The sequence below is a fragment of the Cynocephalus volans genome, chromosome 6 (assembly GCF_027409185.1).
Source record: "Cynocephalus volans isolate mCynVol1 chromosome 6, mCynVol1.pri, whole genome shotgun sequence".
Taxonomy (NCBI): Eukaryota; Metazoa; Chordata; class Mammalia; order Dermoptera; family Cynocephalidae; genus Cynocephalus; species Cynocephalus volans.
Window position 1 is genome coordinate 113516753 of NC_084465.1, and position 17416 is coordinate 113534168.

Consider the following 17416-nt stretch of genomic DNA (forward strand, 5'->3'; position numbering starts at 1 on the left):
TACCTACCTATTGAGTTCCTCCACTCTGCAACTGGATGAAGCTAGCTCACACAGGACAAATGAATGGATATGCTCTCTCCTGCAAAAGGGAACTCACATGACATAGTTGATGGCACCAAAGGTGTTGGTCAACAGGCGCATGTGTGTTGTGTTGGCTAGCAGAACATCAGGGTCCTTTAGTCTAACATAATCCAAGAAATTAAATTCTGCTTTGTAGCTCGTTGAAAACTGAACAGCAGCAAACTAGGAAAGGAAAGAAGAAATGATATGTAGTTCCTTGTGTCTTCCCACTTATCCACTCCAATCTCTATTTTTTATGCAGGACCTGGGCAACCCAATTCCACAGCCCTGCCCCAAATCATTCTTTTGAAAATGAGGCAATACACAAACACAGAGCTCTTGTCCTGCCTACACACCAATAAGGATGGTTCCCAGTGTGTGACCCTGCTAATGGGATACAGTTGACAGGGCTGGGGATGGCCACTGACTGAGGCTAAGCTAGTCAGAATCTCTACTCTGAGAGTTTGAAATTTGCAGAGGAAGGGATTGGTTGAGGGGAAGGTAAAAATCCCTCCTGGAACTTTAACACAATAACTTACGATCTTCCCACAGACCCATGTGATCCACGGAAGCTGAGGGAACCAGTCTACAGAGAGAGCGAGAAGGAGGAGGAAGCAAAAGCACAAAAAGAAACAGAAATGAGAACTATAGAAAATTCTAGAAGCTTTCTACTCCCTGGTTTTTGTTCCTTTCAGAGGCTTATTTATAGCCATGCCCACAGGTCCTGGAGATATGTCATACTAAAAAAACTTTTTTATGGCTTTAACCAGTTCAGGTAGGCATCTTTCACCCCTGCAACCAAAAATCCTAACATATTTACCTGGTAGGAAGAGTTGCTGAGTTTCTTCATCACTTCCTTCATGAAGTCCACAATTTTCTGAAATTCATCTGATTTCAGGCTCATTGAGCCATCAAACAGAAATACCAGGTCTACGTTGCCCTTTATACATTCTGCAGAGGCCACATACAAAGGGACCCGGTGAGGTGTCTCCAGCATTTGGCCCACCCATGCTGGTTCCCAGGAATGGGCAGCCACTAGGAGGTATTTTCACCCACTGGGTCCCCAGTTCCTTACCCTGATAACCAGGGTGGCCTTGCCGCACAGGGCCCCCCAGATTCTGGTGGAAGAGATAACACAGGCCACTCAGATATTTATTCTGGTCACATGTCCGAGACAGCCCAGGGTCACAGGCCTGAAGGAAGCAAAGGCCAAAGGGTTGGGGCTTCCTCCTGCTGTGTGTCTTTTGGGCGTCATCAGCCAAGAATAAGAACCTTCAGAGTCCTTGTCCCCCTCCCTTCCTCCGTTCAGCCACTGGTTAGCAAGGCAAGGTAATTGACTCCACACGTCTCTCATAGCCAACTCTCCATCCCTGCTACCAATGCTCTATGCCAGTGCATGCCCACTGCCTACAGGATGAAGTCTGAACGCCATCACTTAACGTTTATATTGTTTACAGTTGGGCGCTGTCCTAAATTTCCAGGCCCACGCCCTCCCATTCCCAATCACATTCTGTATAAGCCAAACCAAATACTCGCTATTCTCAGTATATAAAATGCTGTTTCTTTCACTTTTGACTATCTTTCCTGCCAGACTGCAATTTCTGGAAAGGGAAGGCTTGTGTCCTGGTCATCTTGGTATTTCATTCCCCTGCTCCCTACAGAACCTAGCATGATGACTGACATATAATAGCTGCTAAGTGAACAAGTGCTAATTAAATTCTGGATCAGTATTTCACTCAGTCTTCCATCTCTCACACACCTGTGTCCGAGGGATGCTGGCTGGGATAAATTGGAAAGAGCGATGAACTTGGAATCAATTGGGAATTTGATTCAAATCCTGGCTCTACCACTTCACAACCATGTGACCTTGGCCAAGTCTCTTAACCCCTTTGGTCCTGTTTCCTCATCGTAAAATGTATGTACTGATCCCTATCTCACCTGAGTGTCTTGACAGTTAAAAGAGATAAAGCAGTGTTTCCCAGACTTTAGGCATCTGTGTAATACTTGTGCAAATTTCTGCCATGTGGGTATATTATTAATTACTTAGCATCTTCCTTTACATTTGTTTTTTATTTTTAAACGTCTTCCTAAGCAATACAATCCATGAAATCATGAATTTGATGAGTTTGCAGTATACTTTTTTCTAACAAGCCATCAAATAAATATATAACTACTAAAACATTAAAAATTTGTATGTCACCGAAAATCATGTTGTATATCAACGTGACAGATATTTCACATTTGGAAGAAAAACTGAAGTAAATAAGGTTTTGCAAATAGCCGGCTAGAGCACGGGTGTTATAACACCAAGGTCAAGGGTTCAGATCCCCATACCGGCCAGCTGCCAAAAAAAAGAGAGAAGAGTTGGCTCATACTTGGTTCTCAATATCACTAACAGAATTGGAATCTCTCTGATGTCTTTAAACTTCTATGGGCTCTCTTATCCATTTTCTTTCTTCCACTTTGCAATCTCTCTTTCCTAGCATCGAGCTTCATAGGCTCTGATATCATCACCACAACACAAAATTCTTACCAAAAGGCTTCCATCTGTGGGGTCTGTTGCTAAGGTCATTCCCAGGTACTTGGAAGTAGAGTTGGAACCTGCAGGCACCAGAAAGTTGGTCTGGAGGAACTCAGGCAATCCAGGGCTATGGGGCCACCCTCGATTTCCCTGAAACACCACTCCTCCAGCTCCCTCCCCAGTTACTCACCACTCAGACGGACTGGTTGGCAGTGCCCTGTGCCAGGCTGGCACTGATAGAGGTTTCCTGTGCTGTTCCCCTCACCTGGAGCTCCCACAACAACCCTGCTGAGAAATTTCACCTGTGAGATGGAGTTGCCCAGGGCTTTATCCACCTACTGCTACCTAGTAAGGGGGTTCAGAGCCCACCAAATACCTCAAAGCAATGCAGCCGTCCCCTTCAGGAGGATTCTTTAGCCCCTGCCTCTCCCCCTACTGAATCCCAGAGAAATAATTCCATATGCCAGAATTCTAGGAAGTTAAGGGTCCTTTCCTTTTGGAGTCTAGAAAAAACTGAGGCCCAGAGAATGACCAGCCAGGGTGTCACATTAAGAGTTCGGTCATCAATTCAAAAGCCAATTATGGCTTATCTGCTATGTGTTAGGCTGGGGTAGTGCTAGGAAAGGGAAGGGGGCGAGACATAAAATCCCCGCGTTCGAGGAGCTCACTGCGCGTTTAGGGAGAACCAAGCGCCTAGGAGGTGATGCAGAGTGTTTTAAGGGCTGTGATGTGTCCCTTATTAGGCACTTATGTGGCGCCCTAACGACCGTCCTCATCCTATGGTCTGATCCTCCAGATGGGAATGTCCTGGCGACCTGCCCCGTTTCGGCGCGGGGGCAGCTCGGGGTGGGCATCGGGCGCTCTGCCGGGCAGGGAGCACGTGGGGGCGGCAGCTCACCCGTTTCCCACCTGCAGGACGCGGTACCCAAAGTGCCTCCCGGCGCGTGGGACGGAGAAGTTCTGCACATGTCGCACGTCCAGGTTGTAGCTCGAGGCCGGCGCTGAGAAAGGCGAGGGCATCAGCGCCTGCGAGCCCAGGCCCCGCGCGCCCCTCCCGGCCGCCACACCCAGGCGGAGCTGGGGCCGCACCTGCACTTCCCCTCCAGGGCCGTAACCCTGGGAATATGGAAGCACCCAGACCTCGGGCAGGCTTCCCAGGGTCCGAGAACTTCCCGTTTGGCCTCCAGGCAAAGAGGGAAGAATGAGAAGGCGGAGGCCTGAGAGAGGAGAGGATGGAAGGGGCCCCAGACACGGGGCGGCCAGATGCACAGGCAGAAACCGAGACGAGAAGGGGATGCCCCAGCATAGGGCGCGGCTCCCCACACGCCCACTTCTCCAGGAATGGGGGCCCAGGCGCCCCAGAACTCATGATCTGCCCAGGCTTCCTCCCACAGATGGGGAATTCAAGATGCCCTGATCCCTGTTCGCAGGGACCAGTCTCTCCCTGAACCTCAGATCTCAGATCCCCATCCCATCCCCCTCCTCAAACAGCCTCGGCATCATTTGCAAACTCCAAACTGTCCTTTCACGTGCTGCTGTCCCTCCCGCTGCTTTTCCTCAGGCATCAGGCATAGCTCAGGGTCCCCCAGGGTGTCAGGGATGCCTTTGTTTGTTCAGATGAAGGGATGAAGGCGAGAAATGGGAAAGGACTGGCCTAGGAGGCACAGAGAGGGGGTCCCACGGGAAGCGCCAGAACCCAGCACTCCTCTGCCAGCTCTAGGTACCCATTAACCACCTGTCTTCTGTAAGGCCCACCCCCTCACTACACCAACTTGTCCCACCCCCCTCTTTTCCTCCATACTTGGCCTGTACTTTGAGTTCTGACTTTCTTTCTCTTTCTTTCCCCACCTCTCCATCTGGGATTCCTGGGCCCCAGATTACCTATGGCCAACACCACCCTTAGAGCAACTTCTCATTTTCTCCCGTTCGGCAAAGCCCTGTAGTCTTCCTGGTCGCAGACACGTCTCGTCCCCTCCCCGCCTCCTTTGCCTACCGAAGAGAAAGGGCCCCCACAGCAGCAGCCTCAGTATGGTGATGCAGGAATTCTTCATCTTTCCAGCAGCTGGAGGGACTTGTGGACCCAGGCTGAGCCTCAGAGGGCCCTGGGGATTTGCTGGTGACCTAGACAGGGTGAGAGAGGGAAATGATAATGCCCTAGGGCCTCCTCCAATGGAACTTTCTCACAGAGGCGCCAGGCTGGTGACAGTGGGTGGGGTCAGAGGGTGTGCTTGTGGGGGGTGTGAAATTGCAGGGTTCAGAGAGGAAGTGTAGCAAGTTAGAGACATTTCCTGTGCCTGTGTGATTTTCACATCATCCAAGAGCAGAAAGCATGGTGGCTAAATGACTACTCTGCTCAGCAGCCGCTGCATCATAGACTCTCACTAACACATTGGTGAAAGACTCTTGAACACTCAGCAGAGCACTGGCCAAGTAAACTGGGGTACTGCCATTATGGGATGCTACGTAGCCATGAAAAAATGAGGGAGAAAAAAATAAGATAGGGGGAAAATACAGTAGATTTCTCTTGACATTGACAAATGCCCACGATACACTGTTAAAGAAAAAGAGCAAGTTACAGGACAGTGTATTTAGTGACTAATTTTGGTTCTAAAAAGTAAAAAAGTGAAATCCACAGAATGGTAGCAATTATTTGCAAATCATATGTCTAAGGGACTTGTACCCAGAATACATAAAAGCAAACAAAAACCCCCTCATAACTCAACAATAAAAAAACAAATAACCAAATTTTTTTAAACAAGAGTTTGAATAAACATTTCTCCAATGATAATATGTAAATGGGCAACAAGCTCATGAAAAGATGTTCAACATTATTAGTCATTAGAGAAATGCAAATCGAATCCACAATGAGATACCACTTCACACCGACTAAGATGGCTAGAATTTAAAAAGAAAGAAAATAAGTTGCTGAAGATGTGGAGAAATTGGAACCCTGGTACTTTGCTGGTGAGAATGTGAAATGGTGCAGCTGCTGTGGAAAACAGTTTGACAGTCCTTCCAAAAACTTAAACACAGAGTTACTATATGACCCAGCAATTCCTCTCCTAGGTATGTACCCAAAATAATTGAAAACATATGTTCATTAAAAACTTAGGGCCGAGGGCCGGCCTGTGGCTCACTTGGGAGAGTGTGGTGCTGATAACACCAAGGCCACGGGTTCGGATCCCTATACAGGGATGGCTGGTTCGCTCACTTGGGAGAGCGTTGTGCTGACAACACCAAGTCAAGGGTTAAGATTCCCTTATCGGTCATCTTTAAAAAACAAAACAAACAAAAAAACTCATACACAAATGCTCATAGCAGCACTATCCATACGAGCCCAAAACAGGAAACAACCCACATGTCTATCAACTGATGAACGGTTAAACAAAATATTCTATATCTGTACAGTGCAATATTATTCACCCATAAAAAAGATGAAGTACTGGTAAATGCTACAACATGGATAAACCTTGAAAATATGTTAAGCGAAAGAAGCAGGCACAAAAGGTCACATATTGTATGATTCCATTTAAATAAAACGACCAAAATAGGCAAATCTATAGAGACAGAAAGTGGTTGCCACGGATGGGGGAAATGGGAAATGGGAGTGACTGCTAATGGGTATAGGGTTTTTTGGGGGTGATGAAATGTTCTGAAATTAGATGAGGATGACTGCACAACTTTGTTAATATATAAAAGCTATTGAATTGCAACTTTAAAATAGTGAGTTTTGGGGTAGGGAGGAGGGAGGGAGGTTTTGGTGATGGGGAGCAATAATCAGCCACAATATATATCGATAAAATAAAAATTTAAAAAAAAAAAAAAAAGAAGGAGGGAAAACCTGGTTGGAAAAATAAATAAATAAATAAATAAAGTACACGTTCCTATTTAAGGCATAAAAAAAAAATAGTGAGTTTTATGATATGTGAATTATCTCAATAAGAAATTTTAAAGTAATAAAAAATAAAATTAATATGTGTGTGTATAAAAAATCTGAAAGTTTAGTTCAAAATAGATGCTACCAAAAAAATAATAATAAGTAATAATTAGGGGCTAGCTGTTTAGCTCAGTTGGTTAGAGTGTGGTGCCGATAACACCAAGGTCCAGAGTTTGATCCCAGTACCAGCCAGCTGCCGAAACAAAAACAAACAAATTAAAAAATAAAAATCTGAAAGGATATACAACCAAACTCTAAACAGTGGTTATCTCTGCAGAATGAGGTTTACACATTTCCATATTGCCTGAATTGTTTTTACAATGAGGATGTATAACTTTACTATTTTAAGAAATAGAATTACCATTAAAAAAAAAAAATTAAAAACAGAACAGAATAGAGGAACTGTATTTGTTTATGGGAAAATGGGAAGGACTTTTCAGATACCCCCTGAGCTGTGAAGAAATCCTGCTCAACCTTCAAGGTCACTTCTAGTGTGACTGCCTTGGGGAAGGCTTTTGCAACCAGGTTTTCTATAATCTACTGCCAGGCAACTGCAACGCGACAAGTTGGCTGTGGTAATTAGATGACATTGGATAGTCTTTTTCAAATTCAGTTAAAATCAGATAATTCAGACTGATTTCTTTGATTCTCTGTAGAGCAGTCCCAATTCACAACTAAACAAATTCTTTTGCTTTGTTCTGAAATTACAAAAAGAATATACATTTTTAGATTCAAACGCTACAGAAGTGTGTAAAGAAAAAAGATAAAATTTTCTTTGGACAACCATCCACATCCCTAAATCCCAAGAATAACCATTGTTAACAACTGGAGCTGTACATTCTTCATGAAAAAAAAAGTATTCGTTCTACTAATTAACCATACAGGTTTGACCTGTTTGAAAAAACTGTAATTATCTCACTGTAGAACATATAACCCAGAATTAATAATCAAATCAGCCATCCCCAGTGTGAAAGTTTTCCTTTAGACCATCTTCAAAATTTAAATGCTTGAATTAAGACTTAAGTTTATAGAAATTTTAAGTGTATCAGCAGCAATGAATAGAATATCTGGTATAAAAGGAATTCAGGAAACAATCTCAAAGTCTCCATTGCCTGGATTACAGATTATGTGTATGTTTCAGCAGACAAGTATACTTGTTTACATATTTATCATATTCTGGTTTCAGATTAAAAATAATAATACTATCACAGTCTGTTTGGGCTGCTATAACAAATTACCTTAGACTGGATAGTTTGTAAAAAACAGAAATTTATTTCTTACAGTTCTGGAGGTTGCAAAGTGCAGTATCAAGGTGCAAGCAGATTTAGCATCTGGGCTGGCCCGTGGCTCACTTGGGAGAGTGTGGTGCTGATAACACCAAGGCCACGGGTTCGGATCCCTATATAGGGATGGCCGGTTCGCTCACTTGGGAGAGCGTGGTGCTGACAACACCAACTCAAGGGTTAAGATTGCCTTATCGGTCATCTTTAAAAAAAAAGATTTAGCATCTGATGAGGGTTCCATCTGCCTCAAAGGTGGTGCCTCCTCACTATGTCTTGTGTGTGTAGTGTGGAGGCCCCACCTCTAAACACTACTGTACTGGGGATAAAGTTTTAACATGAATTTTTTTTTTTTAAAGATGACTGTTAAGGGGATCTTAACCCTTGACTTGGTGTTGTCAGCACCACGCTCACCCAGTGAGCTAACCGGCCATCCCTATATGGGATCCGAACCCATGGCCTTGGTGTTTTCGGGACTGCACTCTCCCGAGTGAGCCATGGGTGAGCCCTTTAACATGAATTTTGGAGGGGCACAAACATTCAAACCATAGCATTCTGACCCAAGCCACCCAAAATTCATGTCTTTCTCACAAAAATACATTCATTCCATCCCAATAGCCCCAAAAGTCTTAACTTAATTCAGCATGAACTTTTTAAAAAATTTTTTATTTTTTAAAAGATGACTGTTAAGGGGATCTTAACCCTTGACTTGATGTTGTCAGAACCACGCTCACCCAAGTGAGCCACAGGCCAGCCCAGCATGAACTTTAAAGTCTAAATCCAAAGCCTCATCTAAATGTCACCTAAATCAGACTTAGGTGAAACTCCAGGGATTATTCATCCTGAGGCAACTTCTTTCTGCAGCTGTGGGCCTGTGAAATCAAGCTAGTTACATGCCTCCAAAATATAATGTTGGGACAGGCATAGGTTAGACATTCTCATTCCAAAAGGGAGAAATAGAAAAGAAGAGATAACAGGTCCCAAGTCAATCCAAAATCTAAAAGAGTAAACATGAAATCTTAAGGCTCTGTAATAATCTTCTTTGGCTCCATGTCCCACCTTCTGGATACAATGGGGCAAGGGTTAAGCCCCCAAGGCTCTAGGCAACCCACGTTGGACTTATACTCCTATGGTTCTCTCAGGCTGAAGTTACATGCTGTGGCTCCACTGGTCTGGAGTCTCAGGGGTGACCCCACCCCTACAACTCCACTGGGCATTACCCTATGGGGACTTTCTGCAGAGGCCCAGCCCCTGAAGCCAGTTCTCTGCCTGGTCCCCAAGGCTTTCTGGGGCATCCTTTGAAAGCTAGGTTGGAGGTAGCCCTGCCCCCACAGTTTATGCACTCTGCCCATCCATGGAGATGGCACTGTGTGGACACCACCAAGGTTTATCACCTGTGCTCTCTGGAGTGGTAGCCTGAGCTGCACCTGGGCTCACTTCAGCCACAGCTGGGGCAGCCAAGGAGCACTGCACTGAAATGCATAAGGCAGAAACTTGAGGTGACCCTGAGCAGTGAGCTGTGAGATCCCATGGCTTCCCTGGCCCCTCTCTTGAAACCCTCAAGTCCCTGGCACTCTCGGCCTGTGATGGGAGTGGCAGCATTGAAGAGCTCCAAAATGCCTTTGGGGCCTTTCTTCCACTGTTCTGATGAATAGCATGTGGCTTCCTTATATCCATACCAATCTCCTTATCAGACACCCTTGGTGTTCTCTCCTGAACATGCTTTTTCATTCTTAATACGTCCAGGCTGACAATTTTCCAAATGTTTAAGTTTTGCTTCCCTTTTGATGATAAATTCCATCTTTAATTCATTTCTCTCTTGTTGCACTTTATGACAGTCGAGAGAGGCCGTGCTGTACCCTCAAGACTTTGCTTAGAGATTTCTTCCACCAAATATCCTATTTAATTACTTTTAAGTTTTGTCTTCCACAAAACACTAGGACACAAAAACAGATCAGCCAAGTTATTTGCCACTTTATAACAAGGATGACCTTTCCTCTAGTTTCCAATAACTTATTCCCTCACTTCTGTCTAAGACCTCATCAGAATGGCCTTTACTGTTCATATTTCTACCTACATTCTGATCATGATTACTTAAGTAATCTCTAAGATTGAGGCTCTCTCTACAGTTCTTCTCTTCTTCTGAGCCCTCACCAGAATCGTCCTTCAGGCTCCTTTCCCAGCAATGTAGCTCATAACTCTTCTAGCCTCTTCCCATTACCCAGTTCCAAAGTTGCTTCCACAGTTTTAGGCATTTGTTACAGAAACACCCCAATTCTTGGTACCAGTTTTTGTCTTAGTCCATTCAGGTTGCTTTAACAAAATACCTCAGACTGGGTAAATTGTAAATAATAGAAATTTATTTCTCACAGCTCTGAAGGCTGGGAAGTCCAAGATCAAGACACCAGTAGATTTGATGTCTGGTGAAGGCTGCTCTCTGCTTCCAAGATGGCTCATTTTTGCTGTGTCCCCATATGGTGGAAGGGCAAAAAGGGACAAACTCACTCCCTCAAGGTCTTTTATGAGGGCACTAATCTCATGCATGAGGGTGGAGCTGTCACAGTCTAATCACCTCCCAATGCACACACTTCTTAATACCATCACCTTGGGGTTTAAGTTCCAACATGTGAATTTTTTAAAAAAATATTCATAGAAATATAATAATAATAAGGACAGCATCACAAATCAGTAGAGAAAAAAAAATTTGCCAAATAGTGTTGGAAAAATAAATTAACTCCTTGGGGAAAAAAATGAGTTCTCCTGTTGCTTTGCCTCCCACGGATTTGTCACCCCTTTTCCCCTGGCTGACAGAGCCGCAAAAGATTACTCAAAGCCCATCTCTTCTGAACAGTGAGAAGCCCTGAAAAGGGGTTAATCTCCCGGAACCCTCAAGAGTGAGGCATTCCTTCCATTTGGGAAATTAACCACGAATTGAGGTTCTCTTCCCACATTTATTCTCCAGACCAGGAAATTACAGGAAGAGAACATAGGTGGGGTTTTTGCTAAGTATAGTTTAACAAGTTTAACAATAGAAGCTGGTAACATTCAGTAAGATAAGCAAGGTGACCTTCCATAATGCAATTTTCAACAAAAGCTTGATTTTAGCAAACATTCTCTTCTTACAGCAATTTCTCAGTATCTTTACATATCAATCAGTAACCTGTCTGTCTTTGAGCCAGCAACCCTGCTGTGTTACAGTTCTTTATCTTACAACAGAGACTTTAGCCTGGGGAAAATTTCCTGTCCTTTGCAAGGTCAGTATTTGAAACTGCAAGGCTTTGGAAAACCAGGCCTTGTGAAGTACATTTGCTTTATACATACTCCACATTCTCCTCAGCAAGATGAAGGCCTTTCAAAGCATTTTAAAAACAATAGAAATACACACACAAAATACCTATGGGCATCAAAACACCACCAAAAAAAAGAAAAGAAAAGAAAAAGCTGATGGTTAAACTATTTATAACAAATGAGAGACAAACAAAAGATTAATATTCTCAATATATTAAAAAAACTCTTACAAATTACTAAGAAAAAAGTTTTAAAATAGTCTAAGAATGTGAAAAGAGCAACATGAAAAACACATTAACTTCATTAATATCAAAAGAAATTCATGTTAAAGCAATGAAATTTCACTTTTCGCCTGTTAAAATGGTAAAAATTAAACTATAATAGTGCAGCTAAGAGTGTTGACACTTTTTTTTTTTTAAAGATGACTGATAAGGGGATCTTAACCCTTGACTTGATGTTGTCAGCACCACGCTCTCCCAACTGAGCTAACCGGTCATCCCTATATATGATCCGAACCCACAGCCTTGGTGTTATCAGCACCGTGCTCTCCCAAGTGAACCATGGGCCAGCCCTCTTAAAGGACAACTTTTTCTCAACACCCAGCACTTCTTTCTCTGCTGCTTCAATCAGCTCTCAGGACATCCATTCCCAAAGTCCTCCCCTCTTTCCTGCACATGATGAGCACTCAAATATTTCTGGAATGAATGAATGAGTGAATGACCCAACAGTATAAATCCAATTCTGATCGAGAACACTAAATTACTGCATTTTACTCTAGACGGATTACAAGATGCTTTTACTGTCTTCTCCCACACAACTCTATTTCCTCCATATCTTCTAAAACAGATGAATATCATGCATACTTTTATAATAAGGAGGGAATAAACAAACAGAACTATACTTTCTCCTCTGTTTTAACTGGCTCTTAGGTCTAGATTAGAGATACTAATGCTTGATCTGGGATAATAAATGAAACTCAGTTGTACAATTTCCATACACTTTGGAAAACATTTAGGACCTGTGGTAGGTCTGGCCTCAACAAGTAGTCATTAAATCAGCTGTTCTCTTTTCTGGAATTAAAGAGTAACACACTAACACAAAATTAAAGCATGTCTCAAAAATCAGAATGCGAGCTTGTCTGCCATCTCTGAGCAAATTACAGATTGACTCATAATAATACAAACATGCCCAGAGGGCTGACAGCACTATTTCACAAAGTTGATTGTACTGTTTCTCTTTATAAATGGCCAGCCTGATGCACAGCATGTTTAGTTACAAACACCTCTGCTGACTCTCTCCCTGCAACATTTTCATGGCTACCAAGGGAGTTGTTCAATTCTTCTTTGATGTAATTCATCTGAAGATCAGTATCTACAGATCCAAACCCTCTTAAAGCCCTCTCATAATATTCTCTTAAGTTTGCCATCTTGCAGGATTCCTGCTCCTTTTCAAACTGGATCATTTTCCTGATAAAATGGACTGAAAATAGATGGCTTTCCTGTAAACTTTTAAACACAGTTCTGGCCTTCTTGAAGCTACCACTTCGATAAGCCCAGTCCAGGTACTTATCCTTCAGTTACTGGGTCGGCACCTGTGACAGCTAAGATAGCTTCCTCAGAGACTGCTTCCATGTCTTCGTGGCTTTTGGCACCCTCACTCCACTCTGCCCAAGAAATCCACAATGGCAGACAAGCCTGGGGTTTCAAGTGCACAAAGTGTTCTTCAAAAAGCATGGCTATGTCAGGACTCTTTGAGTCAATCAGCACCTGCAGCTTCCTCTGCCACATTGTCCCAGAGTCTCTAAACAACTCAGTCCCAGCTACTGCTACCTCCAGAGCTTCCTTCAAGAAGTCCTGGTACAGCAACAACTCAATCACTGCTTGTGCTGGAATTCTGACAGAAGCTTGAGTTCATGTGCCTTTCTGAATGCAATTATGGTTTTTTCCAGCCTCTTCTTTTTGAGGAACTCACTATTTGTGTTCTTAGCAAATCTTTCCAAGAAAAAGTTGATGTAACTCTTCCACCTCTCCAGCCCATCTCCACTGCTTTAGTTTGTTTCGTTACAGGCTGTTCTTCTCCTGGCTGTGACTCGATCTCTAATTCTCGCTGTGCCACATCATCCCAAGTGAGAGGGTCATCTGTGTGGAGAGCCTGAAGGTCATCATAAATTTCTTTTTGTAGATCTTTGGCAAAGTCAAATAGTTGTGCGATTGAAAGCAGTGGTACATACAATTCTGCACCTTTAATTGTGCTTACAGAATGTTTATAGATAATCCGTGCCAACTCGCCCTAAAGTTCAGGACGATCGATTCCCCACATCCATGTCAGTTTTTTCAAATTCTTGCTTTTCCTTCCTCAGTTTTTCAGCATTCATCAGCTCCATCCTAAAGTATTCTTGATAAAGTTTTGGTTATATGGATGAAAGCACAGATGCCCATAGAAATAGTTGTCTTGCACTTTCTGAAGACAAGTGATCTTCGATTTCCCATTTAGCTACCATGATCCACAAAGCTGACTTGTTGAATGAATGGCTAACATTGAAAAGAATATCTTGCTAAGATGAGTTTTGGTAGCCCATTTCTTACAAAAAACTATATACGGTAGCCAAAGTTAAACATCATCCTCCCATGTTGCTAAAGCATGTCAGAAGACACCTTGTACCCGGTGTACAATAGAATTCTCAATCTCATCCTTCTTAAATGAATATCCAGTGCATGTTCTTCTCTGGATCAGCTCCGATAGATGAATTTCATATTGAACGTAATTGATAAAGTCTTCCTTGTAAAGGGCTCTTCGCTGTATTCTGTACTCTAGATTGGAAGCCTTCTTAATGATGGCCTTAATCTCCACCTGGCTGAATAGTCCAATGTGCTCTAGCTTCTCTGATTCAGGGAGTCAATCTTCTATGCATTCCTGAATTATCTCTGTCATGAGATCTGAACTCTACAACGCTGTGGGGAGATTCTCAACCACCAACACGTGCAGGAAGCACCCACCTTTCAGTCTGGAGATCCAGCCTTTACACTTGCACATCCCAACATATGAATTTTGGAAGGACACATAAAAACCATAACAAAAATTTTTTTTCCTGTTTGAAAACTATAAGGCTGAGGAAGATACAAGGTAAGAGTAAGCCCTAAGGATTCTAGGAAGTCAGGGTATCCCTTCCATACAAAAAAATTCACCCTCTAAAAGAGTATAGTTCATGAGTTTTGACAAAGGTATACAGTTGACTAACCACCATGACAATCAAGATGTAGAATATTTCCATCACCCCAAAATGCTCCTTTTTGCCACTTAGTAGTCAATTCCTTCCATCCACCCCAACTCCCTGGCAACCATTAATCTGATCTCTATCCTTACAGTTTGCTTTTTCCAGAATATTATATAAATGGAATCATATTATTTGTAGCCTTTTGTGTCTGGCTTCATTCACTTAGCATAATGCTATTGAAATTCATCCATGCTGTTGTTGCATGTCCAATATTTTTAAATTGCTAAGTAGTCGTCCTGAGTACCACAATCGCTCTGTTCATTTATCAGCTGACCGACATTTGGGTTGTTTCCAGTTTTTAGTGACTATGAATAAAACTGCTATAAATATTTGCGTACAGGCTTCTGTGCAAACATATGTTTTTACTTCTCTTGTATGAATAAATAGGAGTGGGACTTTTAGATCATATAGGAAATGTATGTTTAACTTTATAAGAAAGTGGTGGGGCTGGCCGGTTAGCTCAGTCAGTCAGTGTGGTGCTCATAACACCAAGATCAAGGGTTCAGATCCCCATACTGGCTAGATGCCAAAAAAGAAAGAAAGAAAGAAACTGCCAAACTGTTTTCCAAAAATCTTTTGCATTTTGTATTCTCACTAGCAATGTATACCCTAGGACCCTTCGATTACCCTAGGAAAGTGGAAGAGTGCCCTAAACATGATTGAGATTGTATTTCCACCCAAGAAGTTCATAGGGGACTCAACATCAGATTTAATTTAGAAAAATAAAGTAACTATTTTATACCTAAGTGTTTTTCACACCTGCTATACCTGCAATGAGAGTCTTCCACTTTAAAGAACTAGACAGCAGGTCCAGCAGGCTGCGTGCTGAACGCTGTTATTTTTTCAAGCTCTACACAAATGATATCTCTCCTGGGAAGCCCTCCTCAGGCTGCTTTCTTCTCTAATTTCCCTTCACTCATTTGTTCTTACCTCTTATCATATTGTATCCATGGATATGTTTGTTTAGACCATCTGTTCTCAAACTTGAGAGTGCATCAGAATCATCTAGAGGGCTTACTAAAAGCCAGACTGCTGTACTCCTCCCCAATGTTTTCGATTCAGTAGGTCTTGGATGAAGCCCAAGAATATTCATTCCTAACAAGTTCCCAGGAGCTGCTGCTGCTGCTGGTGGTGGTCCACACATTTAGAATGCCCGATCTAGACAATAAAGTTAGTTAGACCTATGTCCAAATCCAAATCCTGATACTTGATAGCTGTGTGATAATGGGCAAGTTCAATAAATTGTCTGAGCCTTGCTTTCTTTATCTGCAAAATGGGAACAATATCTTAAACTTCAGTTAAAAGCATTAAAGGACATCATGAAATAGAAGCCCCTGACAAACAGGGGTGATTAAGATGTTTGTCAAATGAATGAATACTGTTCACGGATGATGTCTGTATAGTTGTTCAAGATGTTCCTTGAGTTGGAAGGAATATCCATAAAAACTTAACAAATAGGAGGCAAGGAACAGAGCATGCCCAGGGTCATTTAGGCAGAAGCTGAGGGCAGCATCCCCTGTTGGGAAATGGGCAAGGAGCATGTGGAAAACACCACTTCCTCCCAGTGGCCCACTACAGCCACTGCCACAGCTGTGGCTGCCACAAAAGTGGCTTGATGCCATAGCAGTAGCCACAGCTTCCTTTCAGGTGGCCCAGCAGACACCTGACTACAGTGATACAAGGAGAATCACTAGTGGAGACTGAAAAAAGAAGAGGATGTCTCTCTCCTCAAAGCCCACTCTAGGGTAGTAGAAGAAGTATCTGCTCTGGGCCGGCCTGTGGCTCACTTGGGAGAGTGTGCTGCTGACAACACCAAGTTGAGAGTTAAGATCCCCTTACCGGTCATCTTAAAAAAAAAAAAAAAAAAGAAGCAACTGCTCTACCATTCCCCTGCTTTATTTCTGACTGAGTAAATTCTATCTTCTCTCCTTTTTTCTTAGTCAGTCTACATAAAGATTTGCTGTGGAGGGTACTAAAATTAATAAAGCACAAGTATTTCACAGAGCCTTAACCTTTAACTTAGTAGGGCCACAGCCCTTAGATAAGAAGGACCACAGTCCTTAGATCAGGCTGTAGCTTAGTAGGATCTTTATCTTAGTAGGACCACAGTCCTTAGTTTTAGAAGGGCCAAAGCCCTTTAATTTAGGCTGTAGCATAGTGGGGCCACAGCCCTTTAGTTGTTAGCAAGACCAAAGTCTCGTAGTTTAGGAAATGGCCTAACTTCTTAGTATTGCACATAGAAATGCTAAGCTTGGGAAAAAACAGAAAACTTTCACAGGACTAAAATGCGGAGTATGCATAAAGCAAATGTACTTCACAGGGCCTGGTTTTCCAAAGACTTGAAGTTTCAAATATTGACCTTGCAAAGGACAGGAAATTTTCCCCAGGCTATAGTCTCTGTTGTAAGATAAAGAACTGTAACACAGCAGGGTTGCTGGCTCAAAGACAGACAGGTTACTGACTGACATGTAAAGATACTGAGAAATTGCTGTAAGAAGAGAATGTTTGCTAAAATCAAGCTTTTGTTAGTGGATTGACTTAATTGCATTATGGAAGGTCACCTTGCTTGTCTTACTGAATGTTACCAGCTTCTATTGTTAAAATTGTTCAACTATACTTAGCAAAAACCCCACCTATGTTCTCTTCCTGTAACTTCCTGGTCTGGAGAATAAATGCGGGAAGAGAACTCCAATTCATGGTTAATTTCCCAAATGGAAGGAATGCCTCTCTCTTGAGGATTCCGGGAGATTAACCCCACTTTGGGGCTTCTTGTTGCTCAGAAGAGATGGGCTCTGAGTAATCTTTGGTGGCTCCATCACCCAGGGGAAAATGAGTGACAAATCCATGAGAGGCAAAGCAACAAATGGTGACCCCGACATGATGAATTCTGTCCACGGATCAGAGACTGACCTGCCAAGCCTTGGAAAGGAAAAGAAACAGGACATCCACCACTCATCCCGACAAAAGGGAGGCCCCAACAAAAGGGGGAAAAGAAACAAGACACCCAGAAAAAGGAAGAGGATGTCTACTCATCCCGTCAAGAGGGAAATCCCGGT

At 42.9% G+C, this 17416-nt stretch overlaps 1 protein-coding gene and 1 pseudogene across 2 annotated transcripts in view; both read right to left on the reverse strand.

Annotated features, from left to right (window-relative positions):
• ITGAL (integrin subunit alpha L) overlaps positions 1 to 4632 on the reverse strand; it is a 36676-nt gene extending 32044 nt beyond the window's left edge. The window contains exons 1-7 of one of the 2 annotated variants that reach the window (XM_063099885.1): positions 4575 to 4632; positions 3480 to 3582; positions 2772 to 2866; positions 2594 to 2661; positions 1136 to 1253; positions 881 to 1011; positions 98 to 243 (exon numbers count right to left, since the gene is read on the reverse strand). In XM_063099885.1, the coding sequence (XP_062955955.1) occupies positions 98 to 243; positions 881 to 1011; positions 1136 to 1253; positions 2594 to 2661; positions 2772 to 2866; positions 3480 to 3582; positions 4575 to 4632 (719 nt within the window). The remainder of the gene's footprint in view (positions 1 to 97; positions 244 to 880; positions 1012 to 1135; positions 1254 to 2593; positions 2662 to 2771; positions 2867 to 3479; positions 3583 to 4574) is intronic. The other variant, XM_063099886.1, reaches the window with a different exon arrangement.
• Positions 4633 to 12323: 7691 nt separating this feature from the next.
• On the reverse strand, positions 12324 to 14017 carry LOC134381017 (U3 small nucleolar RNA-associated protein 6 homolog; annotated as a pseudogene).
• Positions 14018 to 17416: the final 3399 nt, after the last annotated feature.